This window comes from Anguilla rostrata, chromosome 11 (assembly GCF_018555375.3).
Source record: "Anguilla rostrata isolate EN2019 chromosome 11, ASM1855537v3, whole genome shotgun sequence".
NCBI classification, from domain to species: Eukaryota; Metazoa; Chordata; class Actinopteri; order Anguilliformes; family Anguillidae; genus Anguilla; species Anguilla rostrata.
This window is the reverse complement of record NC_057943.1, coordinates 22748578-22773849: the sequence shown is the minus strand read 5'-3', so window position 1 is coordinate 22773849 and position 25272 is coordinate 22748578. Positions and strand designations below refer to the sequence as shown.

At 40.0% G+C, this 25272-nt stretch overlaps 1 protein-coding gene and 1 long non-coding RNA gene across 12 annotated transcripts; one reads left to right on the top strand and one right to left on the bottom strand.

Annotated features, from left to right (window-relative positions):
- LOC135234330 (uncharacterized) lies at positions 1–20364 on the bottom strand. 11 transcript variants are annotated; one of them, XR_010324078.1, is made up of 11 exons: positions 19621–20354; positions 15940–18346; positions 14687–15023; positions 11699–11825; positions 8095–11102; positions 7604–7666; positions 4545–5069; positions 4220–4280; positions 2289–2351; positions 1882–1963; positions 1–1510 (listed from the first exon to the last, which is right to left on the bottom strand). It is a non-coding gene; the product is annotated as an uncharacterized LOC135234330 (long non-coding RNA). The 11 variants fall into 11 exon arrangements; XR_010324084.1 differs by having other exon boundaries at positions 4545–4641; XR_010324081.1 differs by having other exon boundaries at positions 4545–9478; positions 9515–11102; positions 19621–20364.
- LOC135234329 (coiled-coil domain-containing protein 3-like) lies at positions 16295–25272 on the top strand. Its single transcript, XM_064298824.1, has 3 exons — positions 16295–16650; positions 21103–21277; positions 23921–25272. The coding sequence occupies exons 1-3, from the start codon at positions 16295–16297 to the stop codon at positions 24215–24217; spliced, it is 828 nt and encodes a 275-aa protein (XP_064154894.1). The 3' UTR covers positions 24218–25272.

Here is a 25272-nt window from a genome sequence, read left to right as displayed (position 1 = left end):
TTTGAAATTCTGATGTGTTATTTATTCAGTTACAAAAGCTGTACAGCTGTATCAATGGGAGTGATGGTACAATCTGTGTAGTCAGGCCTGTTTTATACCAAATTTGAAGTTCACATTATTCAAAGTATCTATATTTTGTTTTAATAAACATTGTATTGGTATCGACTTTTCTTTTGCACTTATATTGTGAATTAAACATACACTTGAAAAAACATTTAATATTGGGGTAGTTTGTATGTTTTAAAAAAACATAAACAAAAAAATCAAACAAATCAATGTTGTTTCTTTGGGAATTAGTTCCCATGGGAATATTTAGAAAGATTTTTGGAAAATAAAAAAGTGTTCATTTTATTTCAGCATTGCTGGGGTTTAGTTTATTTATTTATTTATTTATTATTTTTACCATTTGGAATGTTTTGATGATACATTTGGTATGAAGTTCTCCTGAAGATCTGGCCACCTGATGATGTGGCATGTTTCTATACCAGTAATCGTTCAACTATAAAATAACTATACTGTTCTCCATCCTCAAGATTTCAGCTCTCATCCACTGAAGAATCAGCCAAAATGGCAAAAATGTGAAGGTCCATCGAATAATGCGCCATTATATACGGATCACACATTAAGGCCAAAACTGACTTCCTCCTTTTCTCTGTCCCACAACTAATCTGGTGAATGACTTCTCTAACTATAATTCAGTTTCTTACAGCTTCCACATAATAGAGGACAAAAGCATCACTGCAGATTTGTTATTGATTTTAAGACCCTGGCAATAGGGTGTAATTGAATGAAGTCACCAAAGGGCTGTGGAACAGTGGCCTGTGACATGCACTTACAGACAGCGCTCAACGCTGCAGTTTCTTCTGATCCGAGAAATGATTCTTCCCATAAAAAAATTGATTCAGACGACTAATGATTTTAACATTTTTAGTCTAGTGATTTAGTTGAATCACTACGCTATGACAATTAACCAATTACGTATGCTTGAATAATGTCTTCTACCTGAAGGTCCTATAGTCAACCCAGCCAAGGGCAGGTGTGAGGGGAAGGCCACGTTTGTGTATGCGATAGCCGTGCGAATGCACGCGTCCCCCCTGTGTAATGTATGCAGATTGTTCTGCTCGCTGTGGTGAGATAATACCCACAGGTGAAGACACTCACGTCCGTACTCCGCTCAACAGGTTCTATCTGTTCAATGCGGCGCATCTTAAACCTCCGTAAACAGCCAGCAGTGGCACCCTTTCACGTTCCGCGTCTGGTCGAGTGCGATTATCACCGAGGGCAAATTAAACAGGCGGCTCCGTCTCTTTGTCGGTGCTCTGTAATGTTAAAAAAAAGCCAGGTCTCCGTCTTGGAAGAGCACGATGCCACCCTGGACACCGGGATGAATAATTCATTCACCTGTAGCGGATGGTTAGCATTCAGCGCCGCGTTCCCCCTTTGATCGGATCCAGAGAATGACTCACTAATACCGCACAGCTCCAGGGGCCTTTGTTCTCTGTTAGTATTGCTGAGGTGCAGAGAAACAGGAATTAAGACTCAGTCAGAGCTTGGCTGCCGGGTTACCAGGTGACGAGGAGCTCCATGCACTCAGATGTGTGGATGAGTGGTTGGGAATGTGATTAGAGCGCTACAGCTCTAAGACTGGTATTTGCAGACACACAGACGCAGATGTGTTCCTGAGGCCACAGATGTAAGCGAAAAATCACAGAATTGCCCCTGGGTGCAGGAGTCACGTCAAATCTGGTACAGGTGTTGTGTAAGAACTAGCGATTAAATGGTTCATCATATGAATTAACTGAGGCAATACGTCAAAAAGTAAGGAATCAGTTGGACGGGGCATTCTCTAATGCCTATTTAGTTAGACAGATTTTACCTTACCCAATGGTGGCTAGAATTTTGCGAGATTCTTATGATATGTCAGGACTGAGCAGTGGGCATTCTTGGCCTGTTGGGAGGGATTCTGAAAAATAAGTCAGTGGCAGAAAAGAACAAAGATCTTAAGCAAAGTGGAAATCACAAGCTGTGAGGCAGCCATCTTCACAACCACACCCATTATACATTTTTACATAATTCATGTAATGCACTACCTTACTGCCAAGTTGTCACAGCGCTCTAAGATGGCATACAAAAATATGCTCTCATTTTCATATATTGTCTCAACATTCGGTACATTTCAAAAGGGAAAAGTTCTATGAGGAAGAGAAAACCTGCATGCTACTCAACGAGGGGGGAAATGCAAGGTGCTCAAAATAGCTGCGACTATGATCAAGAAAGAATTTACTTACTCAGGCAACTTCTTCAAAGGGTGAGAGAAGCTGAGTAAAAACTGGAGCAGTAAAAACATAGTTCTATGAATAAAATGTAACAGAACAGGGGGTAAATAAGCCAGGCTGACATTTTGACACAGAAATGCATATATATATATATATATATATATATATATATATATATATATATATTACAGTGACAAATCCAGGTGATCCAGCAATTGGATGTGAATTGCAAATGAGAAATAGAGGTCTTTCATTTCTTTTTTAAATGTTGAATAAAAAATACTTTTTGAATTGTAAATGTGTTGGAGAAGAGGAAAATATTTAAACACATTAATATTGCAACAGGATAAAATGTGAAACAGTATTTATATATATATATTTTCTGAAGGAATTATATATCTGTATATACATAAATACAAAAATACTCACACTTATTTTGCAATAGCAATTCACTAAAAGGATTTCAAAGTTCTCACATAATTATGCTAGTCTCACACACACACACAAAAACCAAACATTTAGCTCTCACATTGACAAAGAGAGGAAAATGCCAAAGAATGGTAATTATTTTATGATCTGCTCTGGAAATTTCAGGAATTTGCTTTGCCAAACATGAAAAAGAAATACAATCAGAGAACATGGCGATATTTCCACAGGCCTGGGCTCTGTCCAATGGGCAATGACAGTTCAGTAGAATGAGCTAAGGGATAACGTTGCAAAGCAAAACAATGGCTTAACAGCTAAAGGATGCACTCTAAGATAAAAGGATAAAGCACCCATTCATCATATGCAAATTCAAAGGACACGCTTCTCATTTTTCCAACCTCATGAACCACACCGAGTAATTTCCAACTCTGATATCTCAAAAAAAGGACTTTCAAAAGATGTGTGCACTGGCCACAAAGAGAAAGCATAACTGGAGACAGAACATATTTTAAAATGAATATGAACCTTGGATGAACCTTGGATGCAGGAACTATGCAAGAACTAAAAGAATACTTCATGCAACCAGCTAATACTAAGGCCTGATTGACAGGGGCCCAAAAAAAGAGAATATAGGGGCCTCTGGGGTGGTGAGGCCCAATGTCAGATCTTTTCATGGGGCCCAAAATCCCTGGGGAGCCCCGGCTGTGTGCTCTCAATAAGAAATGAAATTAGGCCTCTAACTCTCATGTTTAGAGATGGCATACTTTACACAAAATGAAAATGTTATTATTTTCCAGTTTATTAATTTTCTATTTTCCTATTTCAGAAAAACATTTGCATTGCACTTTAGCTCATATAACAGTATATAATTAAATTCAACAGCAAATATGAATAAATCCTGAAGTTTTACATTTCACACAAGTGGCACCTTATGATACAGGGCGCTTTAAATACAAAATGACTGAAGCCAGAATAGACTTTTATTTCTACACACCAGTTAATTTCAAATGTATGAGCAAATGTCATGTGTGCTTTGCGTCCTTCATAGGGAATTGGTGGCTAATTAAATACATTGACATTGTGGCAAACACATTGAAATGGCTCTCTCTGCAGACTACACCCTCATTTTAACCCTGCATTTGGAAATGTATGGCTTTGAATGGGTAGAGTGGTGCATCAGCATAATTGGTGCCGCACTGAGGAGAACCTGAGGGGACCCGAGGGAGCTCGGGCTGTTGTTGTGGCTGGTGATAACGCGGGAGGAGTTCTGGCTACTGGTGGGGCTCTGTGGGGGGGAGGAGCCTGGCAAGGCATGGCTCAGAAATGGCCCCTTGGACAGCTATTTGCATAACGGTATTTACAGACAGGAGAAATTGATATGGCAGAAGGTAGAAAGAGTAGGTTTTCTTACATACCTGCTAGCATGTTCCCTATCAAAAAATTAAGTTATCTAGCCAACAGTATAAAGAGCAGTATGGCTCAATCAACATTTTTCTTTCTAGTTTTGGAGGGCATACCTGCTATTCCATATGGTACAAATGCTGGTGCCGGGAGAGCAGGAGTAGATGCTGGCATCTGCTAGAAGTTCAGAAAGTTCAAGAAAAACTGAAAAACTGTTTATTTGATAAATTCTGGTATTTCTAAAAAAAAAAATATCACAGGGAAACAGATGGACTCCTGCTGTTAACATTAAATTATCCATCATGCATATCAAGGTATCTCGTCAGCAGTTGCATACAAATTCAGTTGTAACACGGATCCAAAAAAGGCTCTCTCTTAACTTCCCGCAACAGTGAAATTCAGAAGACCTCCACAGGAGATGAAAGCAAGGTGAGAGTTTACCTGTGGGAACCCCAGCCTCTCACACTGCTCTTACTGTAGGGTTGAAGCTGCTCTGGATAGGATGGGACTGCTTGCTCTTCTGCCCTGGCTCCAAAGTCTTCAAAAAAATATCATTATTTAGAGGGAAATATCCCTCACTTTGTGCACAAGGTCAACAAACCTGTAATTATTTTTTGAAAAATAAACAATAAATTATAAATAAATAATAAATCAAATAATTTTTAAAATAATAAAATAACATCCTAGAAAGCTTCCTCCCAGGACCAGAATATCAATTTCCTCCCCTCATCAACAAGGGCAATTGGAATCATACTTATATGTTCTATGATCGATCCAGAACATGAGGTACAATCAACAGCTGATTGGCAGAGGTGAATAAGTGGCGCTCATTCAGTGCCAGTGGCCTTCCATCGTTTGTTTAATATGGGCAGGGTGCATGGCCACCCCCCACAATCCACTGTGGCATCACTGTCTTGTCACAGGACCCCCGCCTGTCCTCCTGGCATCGCAAAAGTGAGGGGCTTTCTGGGAAAATGAGAAAAGGATCAAGACTAAAAGCTCTTTGTTGAAATGTTTTTTCAGAGGATGTATTTCACAGCACATCTGGCAGCTTCTGCACTAGCATTATTTACCTGGTGTCAGATAACCCAGTAATGTACCCCGTGGCTCAAAGAGTACAATGCTCAATAATATTAGCTCAATTGCTTTCAACCTGATGAACCGCGCATTATAAAATTACAGCTTACTCTCCCGTAATGACCACTTCTACAACTGTATCATTATCTTAAACTAAAAGAGCAGTCTGATTCACACTGAGACTCATATTACAGTATGCTCTCAAGTCAACCACAGTCAGCCAGACTACTCTGTTCTTATGTTCATGTTTATTATGTTCAAATTGAAACACCATGTCCATATTGATGAGGAATTTTTGATGTTTTTTAGGTTGTTGAGGACCTTGGCTTGACAGATATCCGTCCTGGAGGGGAGTTTCAAATAGCAACCTAAACAGACAGACAGACAGGTGGCAGGTAATTATGGGCCAGGGGGGCATGCTGATTCACCCAGCACGCTGTGCGTGGCATTATCAGAGAGACGGATGCATGGAGGAATGGACCAGCTCCTCACCCGCTCTGCAGATATACGGGCGGAACCTGCCCACCTTTGTGAGTGTACGGAAGGTGGTGCTCCTACAGTCATACAGTTACACAACAAGGCTTATAATACAAAGCCGTTACAGATCCCAGTCACACAATGGACCTCTCTGTCTCCAGGCAATGGCAGGGGTATGCTGGTGATAACGGCCATACATTATTTGCTGTAGATGTGAGTAGATGTGCAGGGTAATGTGATTTGTGCCACACAATTAAAACCACCTCAGCAATTAGGTATTTAACTTAAGCTGCTTTATCAAAAGAAGTGAGAAGCATCAAATGTGACCAAGATTATTTCCATTATTATTTTTAAGACTGCATGCGACTTGGACTGGCTCTTTAAGGGCTTTTGCATGTGCATGCCAAAATAGAGGAAATCAGATTAGGAGAACTAGTGGTTCCAATTCATCTTGATAAATGACAGCATTCTGTAGGTTCCCAGTAATAGAGTTACCAATTTACAAGTGCTCAATACTTCATATTAGCTATTAATCAGGCCAAGACAGCAACAACTGGAAGTGCAAATATGAGTGAAAAGCTAATATGAAATATGTCAACAATCTGAGTTAAGGTTCACTAAACATAACATTGCAGTACAAGTTGCTTTGGAGTTACTTTAAGTGTATTTTCTTGCTTTAGGCCACAAACCCCATGCACCCCTGCACCAGCCACTGTGAAGCATACAGGTTGTCAGAAACTTCAGTAAATATCTAAAACTTAAAAAGACTGAACTTGAAACATCAATATTGCACTTGCTGCATGTGGCTAGTGTGTTAAACGGTCGTTCTAACATTTACATATAAATAAATTCACAACTAGTGCCTGGTTTTGTGTCCCAATTTGATACGTTATATTGTGGTCTCATCTATGGCCTAAGTCCAATCTAAATGAACCAAAATAATTGGTGGAAACAATAAACCCATGTACACACATCCTCCCTCTAGGAATGGAATTTGATTTGATCCAGGACCAGTGCTTGGGGGCAGAATAAGTCTACTGGCGCAGCCCTTTGACAGCTACACTGATGCTTCAGTCTGGCAACTCACTGTTTCCAGCTTCATGTGGGAAAGGGCTTTGGGTGGATTGTCATGACAGCATTTCGGCTCAAATCACAGTTATCAGCAGATAAAAATAAACATGCATGATTGAAACCTTGCTGGCATGTACCAATTAAGAAATATTAATATAAAATTTTCTTTGTTGCTGTTTCAAACCCACATCTTTTAATGACAGGCAACAGAAATTCTGCATGTACAGACCGTCATGTAAAATTATAATTGTGTGCATGGAGACATTATAAGGCTTAATTAAAAAACACTACCCTTTTTAATAACGTTGATTTTACTGTTTTATTGCCAGAACAGAATGTAAAAGAGGTAGGCCTACGGTGGAACCAGATTTGGCACCTGCCACCAAATCCGTTTAAATAACCCATCAGTGTAAAAAGTGTAATCTAAACCGGGAGTCTTTTTTTTAGAATATCCAATATTGTCCTGTGATGCTATTGTTAAATCTCATTAATATTTCTTAAAACTGAGGCAGCTATAGGCTACATTACCATCATGATCGTAGGCTTACTAGAAAAAAAAAATCAGATTGTGGAGGTTGTGATGTGATGGATCTTACCTAGTTCTGCTCGAGACTGGATAACTCCTATGAATATATTTCAAACCGATATAATTCAAACATCAAAACCTCGCTGGCTGTGCTATCCTCCTGACCCAGGGGAATCACTCCTCCTCCCTGTGAGGAGAACTCTGCTGTTGGAACGTGACAGTTCTTATATTTCTGCCACCTCATTAGTTTTGATACACAGTAAAATTGTGTGTGTGTGTGTGTGTGTGTGTGTGTGTTTGAGCGTGTGTGTGCGCGTGTGTAGTTTTTATTTTTGTGGGGGGTGTATACCAATCATGACGAACCAAGGAGTCCTCTACGAAACCGGATATCCCAGGAGATCTCTGTACATCTCTGAAACACACATAAAATTAGTGCAGCCAGGACACACTTCTCCTTTAAGAAAAACGTCTCTCCCTGACACCTCTCGGTGCCGACCTACTAGCAGACATAGACCGACTACCCATAGTTCCACTGGCAGACCGCCCATATGGGCTTAGAGCAGCCTCTGTGCCTTACCACTCTGATTAGTGTATAAAGTGTAACTCAAGTGTAAAGTGAGATTTTAGGCAGGCAGGATAACGCTGTAGGTGAGCTGACCCAAATAAGACTGCCCTCCTCCATCTAATCCCCAAGTGGCCTTCGGGACACCATAAAATAATTTCAAATAATTTTAAAAAACAGAACTGTAAAAGTTATGGATGAAAACATTTGCTCCTGAGCTGGATTGTTTGAGGTGCATGACTCAGAACACTTTCAGAATGTTTAAAGTTTTTACTGACCTGTGCTTGGCTGTGTTGCTCCTTGGAGGAAAAAAATATTTTGTTGTGTTTTTTGGTAACCATATATTATTGTGGTAATTTCAGGAGGGCTGGGGATGGGGGGCAAGCTGCAGATGACCCTCCCCTCTCCAAGGTTGAGATCAAATCTTAATCAAATTCTCCTCTGGGTCCCGGCTCTTCAGCATGGCTGTCCCAGAGCAGCCAGTGTCCTTAAAAGACCTACTGTTAGTTCTATTAGTATTATTCATCATTTCTGTGAGTGTTCCCTACTTTGAAACTGAAAAAGGATAAAAATTAAAGTCAGACATCAATTACGAGGAAATTGCCTTGTCTTGCTTTACTCGAGATGTTACAATGCATGTTTACGTTTGTAGCTAGTCACTGACTGATGCTTTTTTTTTGCAAACATGAACATGAAATTACCATTATATCGGGATTTATTCATTAACTCACGTCAAAAAATGATGAAAGCATTGAAAAGGAGAAACTGCAAAGATAATAAAAAATGAAAACGCTGAAATAAATCAAACGTAAAATTAGGTTTCATTTGGGTGCCTTTTTAGAAATTGCCTCGAGTTAAAATTTTGAAAATGCAGCTATATGCCATAAACTACCTTTGATATTGATTTTATTTGTCTTCCCTTTTATACCTGAAAATGATCACATTTATGAAAGGAAGAAAAATAAGCACAGGGCAAAAAAAAACCAAAAAAAAAAGCAAAGACCTCCTCTGTCCTCAGAGGCCCTCAAAACCATTAAATTACAGAAGTACAATGATTAAACAGGCTGCTACACAGCTGTGCTTCTGGCTCTGGAAGCAGGGAAAATGTCACACTCACAGCTCTGGCGGGATCTGCCAAAACTTCCAGGCACCTGACCAAATCAAGTCAATGGCGTTCCAGTGGGCCTGCGGCACCCACAGCATCCTCAGTCCATATAGCCAGGCCTTATTCACCTCTATAGGAATGATACAGTGCTCCTTCATGTCTTTAAAGATGGCATGACCTTATTCACATCTATCAGGATGCTATGACCATACAGTGCTCATTCACATATGTAAGGATGGTATTACTGTATAGCCAGTGCTAATTCACATCTAAAAGGTTGGTATTACCATACATCCAGGGCTAATTTACCTCTCTAAGGTTCCCATAAGCATGATGCTGTTATAAGCTCACATTTAGGTTAAGCTACTCATCTTCTGTCCTCATTATGAACTTGGATTAGTTCATGATGTACTTGAAAATGCATCTATTAAACAAAATGTAAGTGCGAATAAAAAAAACTGTGACTGTGTCAAATCATGCCATTTTGGATGCAAGTTTTCCATCCTATCTCTTCCACTGGAATTGGTTAACATGAAATTAAAGCTGTGCTAGTTTCCCTAGTTGACACTGTTTACGAAGCAGACTAAGGTAACATAGTATTATCCCCCTAAAGGGAAATAAACTAATAGGTTTGCTTTGTCCAATGACTGCCCCATCAATCAGCATAGTGATGCTGTTTTCCTGAATCTTAAGTGACTTCAGAGAATCTGTCCATTTGAAGGCTTGGCTCGCTACGATCTTAATATTGTTGCCCTTCAGTTCCATGAAAGGAGATAAAAATCAAGCCAGAAAAATAACTCAGGTGCAGAAACATTTTCTCATTTGCTTCGAAGCATCAAATTTTGATGCTTTAATGCAAATTTGATACAGTCTGCTCTCACCACCGGCTGGAGTAGACAGCACATGGTACTCCTATAACACTGTGCACTTACAAGAACTGCAGTTTGGGAAGAACTGAAATTGTTATGAGGGAGGACAGTGATCCTGTTTTTAAGATGTTAACAAAGGACTCTCTCCCAAACGTATTGTTGGTTAAGCTCCAGGGAAGAAGGAAACTTCTGTTTCAGGTCAGCTCTTACAAAAACCTAATTTCACAGCATTACATTTATAATGCATTTTGCTTTCTGTAAATTCCTTATAATACAGCCATGCAAATCAATTTCTTCCGCTCCAAAATCCCCAAAGCAGTGTGATTTTGCAGTTATTACAATGTGCTAAGTATTAGTAAAACCCGCCTTGCTTCTTACTTCTTTGAAAAATACTCCATATGGGGACCAATACACAGCTTGAATGGTTGCTCTGTCTTGAATGCTATTTATTACACCGAAGATGCATAATTTAAGAATCTACAGCAATCCAAAATTCATATGCAACTTCTACCTCAGCGCTGACCTCATGCTAACTCACCCCAAAGCTTCAGAATCACAGAGGATATGAAGAGTGACATTAAAGGCAGATAATAAATATTAATATTTCACAGATATTCCACTGCAGTGATGTCAGCTTTGATGAGGGAGATGGAGTGTGAGCTCAGATCTGTAGACTCCACAGAGCAGTAAGGCTGCAGCTGCTCCAGGAACAGCTCATAAGTCCCACTGGGTACCCTGGAAACTAGGCAATGAGGAGAATAACACAACACAATCAATGGCCCCTAGCTGAGGACCCCACCTCAATGAAAGCAGTGGTTATTTAATATAAAACTGCACGGAGGCTTGGCTACAATGCAATGAAGCACATTTACTGTTTGTCAATTTCTGTTTTATTATTATTCCTGTTAAATTGGAATTTTTTCAGGATCACCATTTGCTATCACATCAATGATTTGCCTCATTGCTCAGGCAGTGGAATTCCAAAACCGGCTGATCGCTACCTTAATAGAGAAACACAGGTGAGTTTCTTCAAATTCAGAAGATAAGACTAAAGCAAATGGTAAACAGGCAATAAAGCAGGTGTTCATCATGATCAAGAGAAGAACAACCTCCATCTCGTGCCTATTAAATATCTATGGAAGGAGCGAGAGGGTAGAGCTTACAGGTTGGTGAGAGCTGGTGAGGGCCCTGGTTATTTGGGAAACTGTGAAATGGCAGCCCCCATTCTTTGGCTTCTGTAGACCCATCTCAGGTCCCTGTAGGACTCCCTCTGGTTGTTCTACAGCTTCAAATCATTGTGGAGCTCCCGGGTCTTTGCAGAGGAGGAGGAAGGTACCCCATGAGGAAAAACAGTGAAAGCACAGGCATTTCATTTTATTGCTGCCTGCCCTGTGTGTTAGTGTGTTAATCCTCTTCCTACCCCTGCTGTGCTATGGCTAGTGTTGATTTGTCACCTTTACTCTGATCTGTGATCTGTCGTCAAGATCCAGAAAAGCACAATATTATTATTATTATTATTATTATTATTATTATTATTATTATTATTATTATTATTATTATTATTATTTAAAACATTGTTTCTTATTATTTACATTAGATTTTCAGAACTAATATAGTTTTCACACTTAACTGACTTAGCCTTGGGCTGCTTGACCCAAGGCTAACTGTAGTACTGGGTGGGCCTCCAACACATAACCCATTAATTTTCTCTATCTAACCAACAGGAAGCCCTTGATTGATGTGGGTGCTATCTCACTTTTTACTGTGCCGGCATGAAACAAAGCTTAGCCCAAGGCTAAGGGCTCAATGAGGGATTTAACACTACATTTAGCTCTGGGCTAAGAGCATTCTAAATCACATAATAGAACTGTCAGGAATAATGGATTGTTGTAACTTTGCACATCTCACCTTTATGAAAACGCTGTGGCCTCTGGAGAGGATAAAGGCCTCTGCGTCGTTGTTTCTTAAGTAATACGATGCCCCCTCTCTTACCCTCCCCTCCCTGAAGTTTCCGGAAGTCCTTCACTACCTCTTCCTGCAAAAGAGGAATATCTGTAAGCACAGCAACCAAGGACAACATGGCAGGCAAAAGCTGTGGGCGGAAATGTTGTATAAGAGGCCATAATGCAGAAATAAATGGCCAAGGGGATTGTTAAATTTTGACCTTTAAGCCAGACTCATCATGTGCAGGTTTTGCAGTGAGATTACCCACAACTCTACATTATAGGCAGGGACAGTTCAAATGGCCGATGAAATATCTTGTTTAAGCATGTAAATGCAAAGTAATAAAACAGGCAGGTGTTTATTATTTGAATATTCCCAGTGACTTCCTGAGCTGCTGACTTACATAAAGTGTGCTCTGAATCAGTTTCTAATATTAGATGTACTTACGGAATGAAAAATTTCAGATTTAAAGAGCAGTGACGGCCTTCTTTAAGGAATTTAGAGTTGAAGGTAAATAAGTATTTTAGAACTGAAATAAAACCCACATTCCACATACAGATGTTTACTTTTTATTATAGATGAGTCAGAAGTGTCAAAGCCAAAATCTTATAATGGTCTAAGCTAAATAACCATTATGCAATGCCATTTACTGCTTGTGAATCACTGCTGCTTTTTTGTAATCTAAAATATTTACAGGATCCTGTGTATGACTGTACACTAGAACAACAAAAGATATTGATTGACCTTCTCCAAAAGACCAAACAAGTTTATTCGGTATTGCTATGCTGTGATTAGTGGCCTGTGACCAGATGCGTAAAAAACTAAGTACACTCTTGAACTAAGTGCTCATGGATTGTATAAAGCCAAACATTTTGCAAATGTTAACAAAATAAGTAGACTATGCACACCAACAGCAGTCAACAGTATATCCATATCAACAAACAATTAATTTTAAAACTTGTCAGTAAAAATATGAAATGATGCACAGGAAACATGTCATTATCACACCGATACTTCCTCATTGACTTCATACTGTGCTTAAAAAAACATCCTTTGCTTCCCTCCCTAACCAGATCTGTACTGTTGATTAATCTACTGGTGCGTAGTTGGTTACTTATAACAGTGTTTTTCAACCCTGGTCCTGGGGACCCACTGCCCTGCATGTTTTAGATGTCTCCCTGCTCCAACACACCTGATTCAAATGAATGGGTCGTTATCAGGCTTCTGCAGAGCTTGATGATTGTCCATTCATTTGATTCAGGTGTGTTGGAGCAGGGGAACATCTAAAACATGCAGGGCAGTGGGTCCCCAGGACCAGGGTTGAAAAACACTGACTTATAAAACTCATATCCCAATTTTACCACACACCACTAGGAGGCATTAACTCCCAACCACAGACAATATGTAAAGATGTAGAATTAATCCTGACAATAATTAACGATGAAATGAAACAAAATAGATAAAAAACATTAAACCCTAGAGTATGTATATAGAAAATAACATTGTCCAGGCATTCCTGATCAAGGAATATACCAGGTTTTAAGAGCTCTGGGTTCAGGGAAATAAGAGAATGGGGGGATGCTAGTCAAGTCCTGACACAACTGCTGTGGCTTCAGAGAGATTGAAAAGAGTGAGTAGGATTTAATGATGATACTATTCACTACGCACACTGCAGCCCATTCTTTATTCAAATATGAGCACTGTGCTGTCCAATACTGGTTAACCTGACATGCTTCAGTACATATCCAGTCGGATTAACTGTAATACATACTTAAATAGCCCTTGATAAGTACACCTGTAAAGCTTATAAATAATGTTATCATAATAGCACTAGTATCTCCATTAAACAGATGTGGAAAATTTATATCACGGCCCAAAACAGGGATAAAAAAGGAAATTCTGTAACAGCAATGTGCCAGCAGAGGGCAATGAAGCTAAATTAATCTAGAAAAGTCCTGTTTTCTTGTAATATCCATCTCTCTCCAAATGTTTTAAGTTCCCATACATTAAAAACTACAGTAAATGTATAAATACCACATATATTTAACAAGTTTAACATTATATGTTAGCATGTTTGAGAATATCATTTGGTCAAATACTAAATGTTCAGGAAAAGCCGTTTTATTTATTCTCCAGTCACTGAACTCTGGATACTTTTAGTGAAATAATTTCTTTCTTACATTGAATATCTCTCGTAAATCCAAAAAAAACTCTAATTTCAAACATTTCAAATAACTGAAAATGTAGGCCAAGGTCTATGTGGAAGTGTTAATATAACAAAACTGCCAATTAGAGGACATCATTTTATGGACCGATTAACAAATTAGTGCATTTTGGGATTAAGAATGCACATATGTTGAGTCAGTGCTGTGACAAGTGCATCAACAAGAGATGTGCAGGCAGGTTTGGGAATTTAAAGTGCTTTTCCTTTGTGACACATGGTCTGTTATAGACTTCAAAGTAGGGGATACACTGCAAAGGATGAATTGTCACTCATGTGAACTTCCAATGTTGTCAAGGATAACCTTTCATTGCAGGAACAGTAGAATACTCTGGGTGAGGAATGAGGCTCCAAGTTACAGGGCAGTGCTGCAGCTACTGCTGCTGGTCTAAGGCCATTATGCCTAATTAAATTAAAGGGTTCATCTTTAATCTTTGTCTCCTCTTATTGACTCCTGTTAATTACACTTTGGGATTAGTGCCACTACTTCAAATTCACCATAATGAAGTCTGTTCTATTTAGTAGTGGTAGTAATTCCAAATACGCTTTTGAGATGCAGCTCATTTATTTTGGTTACTTGTTTATGAGGCATGTATTCATTAACAGGGCTTTTGTTTGGCTTGGGGAGGTGGTTGACTGTCAGATGGAAAATACTGTATGATTTTATCTAGAGCCATTAGCTTTTATAGGTAACGAGAAGGGAAGGGATTATTGGAATGGTAAAAGATCACCCTAGGGCTAAATCCCAGCCACTCCAATAATATATCAATGGTCTGCCAAAAAAGGTGTGTTTCTCATCTGAACCAGATGCCAACATGGACCCCGTCAAGACCTGGGCGTGTCCGTTACTCCCACATTTGTCCACAAGCCCTTTCAAAAATGAGAAGTTCCCTCCAGCTCAAACAGGTGTATGTTGGAAAGGTTCCTGGGAAAGAGGAGCTGGTCTCAGGAATGCCAGCAGCCAGTGAGGAATTTCAGAACCATTTCTTCAGCAGCCCGTCTCCAGAGGCTGGCTTTCCTCATCCCCAAACGTCTTGCAGTGAGGAATTCCTCAAGACACTGTTGGAGCTGAGGGTTGGAAGCAACGTTGGATTCATAAGCAAACTGATGTCATCACAGAAGACTGTGTTTGATGGTAGAGGAAGTAATTACAATTAGCATATTTGAAACTTTCTGATAAATTAAACTGGTTTTTAAATAGGAGTTTCTTTGTATGTGCAGGAGATATTATTACTGTATGTACAATTCTGATCAGAGAGAATGTTGGTGAATTGCCTCTTAAGCTACCATGGGTTTAGGAAACATTGTTTTTGCTGTAGCTTCCATGTGTAAATGAAGCACTATTGTCACCATGCAGTCTAGTTGTCAAAAAACCCACAAGAGAATGCTGTATTTTTCTTTTGTGTATAGGTTTTATCTGTATCACTGGTGTTGTATTGAATATCTTTACAAAATGTAATTCATTACATAACAGAACCTAGCAATACATGCCCTACCATTCCAATACCATACCATTAATTAGATAAATTTGTATGTATACTGAAAATGCAAGGAAATATAAAATGTTATCTTGATACGATTTTTAAAAGGCCTTTATTCAACAAAATTCTAATGAAAACCTTTTCCTTGTGTGGTTAGGTCACTGTTCAGCCTGATGAAACATTTCACAGAATGTCAAGATGTACGGTTTCACCAGTTAAATTCTCTAAAAGCTTTCTCTTTTTAAATAGGCCGTCTTAAATATATGCTAATATATGCACAATATTTTAGATAATATCACAATATTCTAGATAATGCCCTAAGGAAGGCAACGTGACATGTATGATATACTAAATATGTGTACTGTGTGTGCGTGTGTCAGATTGCTAGGGGGGCACACACCACGGCAGTTAGTCTGAGACCCCTACACATTGTCAGAAAGCGTCGGAAAATTCAAACAATCCAGTGTCAAATTCCACAACAGAAAAAGCATGTCTCTGCTTACCGTGTCTGGGAAGCAGGGGAGCCGGATGACCTCCAACTACCAGTGCGCTACAAGAGGAGAGTAGGGGGTGGACTTAAATCTCAGAAGAAACAGCACCAACTTCTCAAACATGTTGCATGTGGGCGTTTATTACTAATTACACAACATTATTTCATTCGCCGTCAAAAGAGTATATGACTGTCCATGCAATGCCTCCAATGCACGGGGTAGGCTACCCAAATAGTTTTTGTGTTCATTGTGCATGTTCGAGCCGACTCAGGTTTGCGCTAAAAGCGCTTATTTATTCTACGAATTCAAACAACCAGAAAGGGTGCCCGTGATTTCTTGACTCACTGAAGACGCGGGCTATTCAGCCATGGGCGCTATTGCTGCGATAATACTTGCGACTTGTCTTCACGGAATTTTAGGATGCCAGCTACCCAACGACTGGAGACCACAGACCGAGTCGTGCAGAGCCGAGTTGGCGGAGATAATAGTTTTTGCCAAAGTTCTGGCGATTCACAAGGACTTCTACAGCGTGTATAACTATCTGCCGTGGCAGTACGACACGAAGCTCCTTTACTCTGCAGAGATAGAGCTGCTGTGTGACCAGGCATGGGGCAGCATGCTGGAGGTACCCGCCGGCTCCAGATTCAATGTCACCGGACTTGGTTACTTCCCCTGTCATTCGTACAGTGTCCTGGAGGACAATGCGTATTATTTCTTTCTGAGGTAAGCTACGAGTGAAAAATACCAACAAATATGCAATTGTGCATCATACGCATTTAGAGCGTGATTAATTTTAGGCAAGATCTATAGCTTATGCTTTTCCAATATTGTTATCTCATCATTTTAAACACTTTGAATTGCTCATGGAATACAGTAGCCTAATTTACGCGCAGTACGCACAAGTGTATCCTATCCCACGTGATATAACAACAAATCAACGTGACGGAAACAGTATCCTTTTGACAGCACGATAAAATAAAGCATCAGGAGCTAAACTGCAGAAAGGACTGTGCCTTCCTGTGGATGATGAGTCATCGTAATACTTATTTCATAGGCCTGACTGTAGCCTAATTTCGCCCAAGCCAACCAAAGGACGTGAATTAGTATGGGGTGTCATTACAGGTGGAGAAGGCTGCAATTAACAAGTCAAGAGACAATTAAATGTACATGACAAGAAATACATCTAATAATTAAAGGTTTAATTAATGTGTTCCCGGTATTAATTATGACCGTTGTGCAGTTAATTAGCTACGCTCTGCTGGTGTCCGCTTCTCTCAGTTAAAACTGAACTACAAATTGGAAAGTTGCCCATTAAGTTGTCTTCAATTTTATTTATTTATTTATTTATTTGCAATAACATTTTTATTAGATCACGTGTCAGACAAATCGCAGAAGCAAAGCCGGGGACAAACACTTTTTTCCACAAGTGACCTTTTGCCACCAAGTTAGCCTATTAAAGGCGGTGACCCAGGACCAATTCTTGCCACAGCTGAAATTAAGTTGTGGTGGAGCAGGTGTTTAAAAATAAAGGGCCTGCTTTATATAGGCCCATGAGTAATATGGATAAGTTCCCTTTTACCTCATCTTTTTAAGTATTTCTAGGAGGAAAATATTGACTTTCTTCGATCGTCCTTCAAGACTTTACTGCCAAAGTCCATTACACCTGAAGTCAATGGCATCCAGTACATAAATTTTCCTTCCCCTTAAAATTGCCTTTGAAACTAACTGCAGCTCTTACGACAACAGTGCTCCTGGATCGTTCAGTTCCTAAGCCATCTGCAACCTTTGAATTACAGTTTGTTCACTGGTGCAAGAGCTCTTCATCTGGCACAAAAAAGCTGTGCTGCACCTCTGAAACAATGAGTCCCAATCAGATCATGTAAAATTTCTGTTTCTCATTACAACATTGTAATTACACTTTGATTGATGTGTAGAATCTTTCTAGTCCATTGTTTTTTAGTTCATACCTTTTCACCGTAGCTAAATAAGGAATTTCAGTAAAATGAATAAATCAGCTGTTTAATGTGTGGGTGCGCACCATTGGTTGCAACCCACTGGTACACTAATTAAAGCAGTGAATATGAACATTTTGCTGTGAGTCTCGGGGAGGGAACTGCACTTCTTTAAATGGAATCCCAAACATATGGCGACGCATTGTTGGGCTGAATGGCCTGTTCTCGTCATTATGCTATGTTATGTTAAGTTATGTTGTGTTGTGTTATGTACAGCCGCATTTCCACTGGCTTTAGATGTGGGAACCAGTTAAACAAATGAATAATCTCACAGGGGGTATCTGGTGAAGGTTGCCTCTCTGAAGCCTCCTCTTTAATTGTGGGTGGAGTAGTCACATTTGCACTTCCTTCTGGTACTTCCTCTTCTATTCTGGCTTGACAATAATTGGGCAGATGGCTTCACTTTACTATGAGGGAGTCAAACCACGCATAGAAGAAAAATAAGCTTTTGCAAGTGTTAAGTAAAGCATTATGTCATTGTCAAAACAAATTCTCCACCAGAACACTGAATACTTTTTAGGAGCTCCAGGGGTTTTCTTGAAATGGTACATAATGGTTGTCAAACTTTTCCATTGCTTGAAGTCACACAGAAAGTGCGTGGTGGGGCTCTGAAACTCTGAAACAAGTATAAAGTTGAAGAATGTGTGAGACTGGTGTTTGTTTTCACTCTTAAACATATAAGTGTCTGCTCTGCGTGAAGGTGAAAGATGATCAGCTCACATTGGTAAGTTTATTAGTAGATGACATCCAAAGTATTAAAAATATCAATTGCATTTATGGGGAGGTGTTATAGACCCTGACAACCATTTGACTAAATAGATTGTTTTTTAGTGCGTACCGATCACAAAAGTAAAAATGGTAGCAAATAGCTTGGTAGTAGGCCTATATCTTTTATTTTAAATGAAATATTCAAAAAAAAAAAAAAGAAAGGTTAAGAAGATGTAAAAAGAACAGAAATAAATTTGAATATTGACTCTTGCTTGTCATGTTATTTCATTATTTGGCATATCAAATTGGGGCAGTCTGTTGTCATTCATGGGTCAAACGTGTGCTGAGATTCAAGTGGAAGATTATTTTATGAAAAACAAAAAAATCCCCAACTTAGTAGTCACATGAACATATCCTCACACACAATGTGGGAGATACTTGAGCAATTCAAAAACAAGGTGCATGTCAGGACATTAGATGTACTTCTCTTGAGGGGTGTATGGGTATAAGCTAACCCTAACCATAATCACACAGTTAACAGCTCTGTGTGATGCTCTTTTGTAGTACTCTTGTGTAAATGTGCTTTCACAGGGACCTGTTTTCAAGACCCTGACAAAAGTCATTGCAGCTCATGTTTAGAGCCCAGGAATTTATCTCATCTTCCAGTTTCAGTAGTGTCCCACTAAAGCTCTGGGGGTTTGAGTCACTGCCAACTGAGTGTGTACTGAAAAACAAATCAGTGTTATTATTTATCATTTAGTTTGTTTGATATTAGGTTGATATATAATGACCTCTTCATAAAAGCAATGTGTTTGTATTAGCACGCATCTCAGCCAATACCCACAGTGCAACAATTGGCCGATGCTCTTATCAAGAGCGATGAATGGTGGCGTACATCAGTACTACTCTCAGACTTTCAGGAATACCAAATAGCAGACTAAGAGAGGGCGGTGCGTGTTCCAGGTCTACTTACACTCCGGTAACCACTCATCCATCCTGGCTCCACAATGCTCCTGCTTACATTCTTTGCCCAGTTGTTGACTGTAATCACAATGAAACGTATCTTTGTACTGATCAGTAGTCTTGGCAGAGCACACAAACACACACACACACACGCACACACACACACACGCGCACGAGCGCCCACACCATCTGTGCATTGGGACCAGACTCACACGCACTGAACACAACAAGCCTGTCAATCACAGATCACTGTTTGGGTGGATATTGAGTGTATTTACTTTTGGTTTGCAAACTGACAGTGAGCTACAGTGACAGTGGAGCTGTAGGAGAGAGGAGAAATATGGAAATATTTTGTGTGCATGGAACAAATTAGTTTTGATGTTATTTTTCAAGGACTCACTAAGCTGGAGAAGCAGAATTGTAGAGCACATCCCACTAATTCAATGATCACTAGAACAGTAAGCAGGAGCGTTTTATGTTCTACTAACGAGAAAAGCGTTCAAGTGTCGCCAAAATGTATCTAATTTAGGCAAGGAAGGGTGAAATTTAACTTTAACTAGATCCCACCTATGCACATTGATCTGGTGATAGAATCCTACTGCAGAAGTCCTCTATAATACATTTAATCACATTTTAAAATAAGAAAGCTCTTATTTGTTTAATAAATATGAATAAAACAATATTCTATTGTACACAGCATTTGTATATGTTGATGTTTACTGAAACAGTTCATTGCCCAAGTGTCCTTCCGGAGATTTGAATCTGGAAATTGGTTCCAAGCCCTGCAACCTAATCCAGACATGCCTCACTGCCAGTAAGGGCCTCCTTAAGTGGACAAAGATGTCTAATTTAATATCTACATTCAGGCATTTAGCAAACATTTATACAAATTGCTGTTATGGTTTAAAGTAAGACAAAATACTGTTGCAGTATTTATTTTGACTTTGCTCTCATCTGAACACTGCACGCCATGGCTATTCTAGGAGCAGTGTTTTTTTTGAAGAGCTATTCCACAGCGGGTATTTCTACAGCATTTCACTCTGGGGATTTTCCTATATCCCGTTAAATGGGGCACTTTGAGAGACTGGCCCTCATAATCCCTTATAATCACAGGCTTTTTAGACTGATTCATATGCCAAGGTAAAGAAATGCACAGTACAGTTGCCAATGCATGACAATAGGCACTTAACAAATCTAATCTTTTCAATAGATCATACAAATAATATTAAATATCATATAGATTCTGAACTGCATAGAGATCACTTTCAGCTATATTCAGGTTTTAATGTGAAGCAGACAAGGAGAAAGAGGCTAATCAAGTCCTATGATATTACAGGATATGTCATACACAATATTACGCCCACACATCTGGAGCCCAGTTTCGTAACACAGAGAATTTTGGGAAAATCAATGTAAAGATTAAAACCACTGAAAGACGTGCTGTACAGATTACCCAGGCATGCGGTAATGGAATGACTCTACCTTCTCCAAGGATGGACGAGAACTACAACATCATTCCTCACGGCGTGAACTTCCAGGACCCCATCTTCCAGGACACACCCGAGAACCACCGCATGTTTGCCAGCCTCTTCCAGTTCGCCAACTGCACGGCGGGGACCCAGGTCCACACGCACAGCCCGGAGTGGGAAGCTCAGGAGGACAGTCGGGTAAGGCCCACCAAATCCCTGAGGCCAACCGGCTGCGTCCGACAGCCCAGCTACGCGGCGTGTAACTGGCCGTAGTGTTGCTCTGTAATGGCAGGGATGTCCGCATCTCATCCAGCGCAACAGCGACCCCCTCTGGTCAGGTGGACCCACACAACCTACATGAGCTACACATTCACATCCTCCACCATTTTATTTCTGTGTTAGCTTCATTGAAGGACAGTGGAGTGAAAAGAAGCATCAGGTTTACATCATGTGTTTTGATGGAAATGATCTACAGTAGGATATATAAATATCAATAAAAGATATTGTAACACTTCACAAAATGGGAATGCATGCACATTATTGCCACTTTCATTCATCCATCCACTATCTATACCCGCTTATCCTGGTCAGGGTCTCAGGAGGTGCTGGAGCCCATCCCAGCGTGCATTTGGGGAGAGGCAGGAATGCACTGTGGACAGGTTGCCAATCTATCGCAGGGCACGTTTGCTCAGCATTCACTCCCACACTCATACATAGCGGTATGACTTGCAAATGTGCAAACTCAGGCCCTTCCTTTCTCCTCAGTCCTTTGATGACCTCATAATCTAGCAGGACGTATACATTCCATACAAGGCTATCAAGCTGTTTCTAGCTACAACAGCGCTGCTGTATTCCTTATTCTCATACGGCTAACCCTGATGCGGCTTTGGCAATCAGAAGGACGATCATAACAATAAATGGTCAGCCTGTATATACAGTTAAGTGACCCCCTGTCTGGTTTGTTTCAGCCACAACATTATCCATTAATCTGCACCCATCCTGCACACCCATGATGAATAGCAGGGCACTGATCCCAGGGAGACGGATTTATTATCCTCTCTAATGGCTTTGTGGGGGAGGGCGAATCCAACCACAATTTACTTTCTAGTAAAATAGCTTTGCCGATGCAGACATTACAAGCACACGTAACAAATAAATAATATGACAACATTGATATACTGGCAGTGTTCTGGTCAGCATAATCACAATCTTCAAAGAGTATTGAAAGATGTGCACTTAAGTTGGTGTTTTCTTTGGCTAGGAAGCCAATGACTGATACTAAACAGAAAACACTGCAGTTGAAAAACTACTGTTGACCCCCCACTATTAATCCATGGCTTGGTTTCTGAGAGCTGGTACGGTGTAGGAAGTGAGATGAGGGGGTGGGGGGGGGGGCTTTCTATGTATTTCATATGATATAGAGTGCTGTTAAGTGCATTACGTGCATCTGTCTCTTAGTAGAGAGACACTGCTGAGCTGTTCAGACTACAGCTGAGGCTGTGACAGAGTGACACTAGGTGGTCTTGACATTTTAATTTATTAAAATTGCCTGTTCTTTTGCTGACACTGCCTGCGAGCTACGTATGTCAATGTGTAACCTGATCGGCTCTGTAGAACAAACATATACCTCCAAGATTCCCATCAGTCCGAGAATCAGGGAGAGTCATTGTTTGCAGTAATTTATTTATTGTGAAACTGCTTTACTAATCATTATGCTGTAAAGTTCCTATTATATTTCTATGTTACCATCTCTTTGCATTTGTGCATCCAAGAAACCAGCATCCAGCAAGCTGAACAGGCATCAGTTAGCCTGTCTCAATCATCCATCTCGCATCCAGCAACTAATTGGAAATTCAGCTTTTTATAATTAGAATGCATGTGGAGCAGAATCTTTCAACTCGGGTGCTGCCCTTTGAACTCGCTTTTAGACTGCTGCTTCTTTCATACCATTGAAGAAAGGAACATATTCCAGTATTTCATAGTGCATTTTTGATGTAGCATTTCATGAATACATTTGAGTTTTATTCAGTGAAGTATCCTAAATTTTAGCTGGCAAAATCAATCATGTTTTTCCATTATGCACAAAATGCATCTCTTACATTGCAATTATAGCTTTCCTAGCCTCGTTTGTCAGGTTCATATGGTGATATTAACCTGAGCAGCTTGACTATGATATGAGATAAGCCTGCCCAATGTCTAGGAGTCTTCTTTGCTAATTAACCAATTGTCAGTCACCTACTCTGAGAAATAATGGGTCAACAGGGCTCCAATCTGAGGCAGTGAATCAAGCCAACTTAGCCACTTATTCATAATATCTAACCGAAAATCTAGCATTTTGCAGGAAACCTATAACCCATTGTAATTTTCATTTCCAGACTCTAGTAATATAGTGCATGTGGCAGAGATTACAGCTTATGCAGGAAAGAGCTTTTTTCACTATTTGAAACCTGTCAGATATTACAGAGATGATGTTAACAGTAATTCAGCAGAAGTTTCTGATAGACATGAACAAGCATAATTCCTAGAACACATACTAATTTTCTAAATCACAGTATACTTGCCACTCATGTTAGTACATTTCACCTTGAAATTACTATATTATGTATATCATGTGAATTATGTAATTTGATTTAAAAGCTGAAACTCTCAGTAACCTCATGAATTCTGTGAGTTTTGCTCTCTGCTCAATCTAGATTCGTTTTTAAAACTTTTTTATTTACATAAATCACATTTTCTGTAATCACTGACCCATTGTGATTCCTGTCTGCTCTGTGTGTACTTGCTATGGCCTGTTTGGTCCCGCTCTGCTGTTCAGTCGCTCTGTCCTGCTCTGTTCCGCAGCTGCTGTGCTCTGCGGTCCAGAAGGCCTTATACGGGGAGGAGGAGCGGGTCAAAACCCTCTCTCAGAAGGTCCGCTCCCTGGAGAAGGCCAACGGCCACCTGCGGGACAAGGTGAAGAGCATGAAGCGGCTTCTGAGACAGGCCAAGAATGAGAGCAAGGAGAAGAAGCAGCACCTCAAACAGCAGCATGAGCCCGAACGCGCTAACGCCAGCCGCGACTCGCACCCCCAGCAGGACACCACGCAGGAGCAGAGCAAGCCCCCGAAAAACGTCGTCTCCAGGAAGCCAAAGAGCTGAACCTGTCCCGGACACTGTCCCACCCAGGGTCAAAGGTCAGGCATTATTCATCTGATGACCCTAGGGAAAACACACATCAGCAAACGACCTGTTCAGCAGGAGGAGTCAGCAGAAACCACAGAGCATAGCCAGACAGAACGTGCATCGGGTATCACGCTAGGAGCCACGGAGACAGACCAAATAAACATTTTATTTTTAAATGTGATTGTCTCTTTCTGGGGGAAGGAAAAAGCAATTCAAGATGGTTTAAATTAAAAAGGAATCACGGCATACATGCTCTCATTTAGCCCACTTAAGGCCTTTTTTTGCATTTTCAGACAAGGCGAAATTAGATATAATTTCTAGTTTGCTTTATCCTCTGGGTTTCTTTCAGAAATTTGTAGAAGGAAAGAAAATTGTAGTTTCCAGTCAGCGTTTCAAGTCAGGCTGACTCAGGCATAAAAGTAATCCAGCTCCCCTCTTATTATGAAATGCTTGCTGGGAATGTTGCAATCAGCCAATGTTAATTTGCACCATCCTTTCTAGAAAGATGAGCAGCCAAACTGTGTCCCACTGCTTTGTCTCCACCATACTGAGGAAAGATACTGAGATTCGCAACTTGCACTGTTTAAAAACTTTACATATAGTAGTGACTGAATCCAGTGGTGCCTGATCTATCTTGCTTCTGTTTGTAGCCAATTGTAATATATACTTATACTTTACTAAAGTTTGTATGTTCGAAAATGGGGTGCTGCGCATTCCAACCATTGCCGTAATCATAGAATGATTTAAAATATGAATATGAATATGATCAATTTTTAAAGAATAGATGTGATGAGTGTCTTGTTAAAAAGAGATTTTGTCTGTTTAAATGCTTTTAGCCTATGGATTAAGTTAACCAGTATATTCACACTATATTATGTAAACTAGCAGCTTGGGTCTTTCACCAGTAAATTCAACTTCCATTTTCCCTTAGACTGTGCTGTCCATCAGCATACAGTATGTTATGATGTTTTACTCCATGATATATCTTATACCACATCTTATCTTTATGGCATATTAAACAATGAAATACA

What these genes read in the sequence shown, in the direction of transcription:
- LOC135234329 (XM_064298824.1), top strand. Translation starts at nt 16,295, where the DNA reads ATGGGCGCTATTGCTGCGATAATACTTGCGACTTGTCTTCACGGAATT. An exon ending in GCGTATTATTTCTTTCTGAG is followed by an intron (nt 16,651 to 21,102) that starts GTAAGCTACGAG and finishes ACCTTCTCCAAG; the next exon opens with GATGGACGAGAACTACAACA. An exon ending in AAGCTCAGGAGGACAGTCGG is followed by an intron (nt 21,278 to 23,920) that starts GTAAGGCCCACC and finishes TCTGTTCCGCAG; the next exon opens with CTGCTGTGCTCTGCGGTCCA.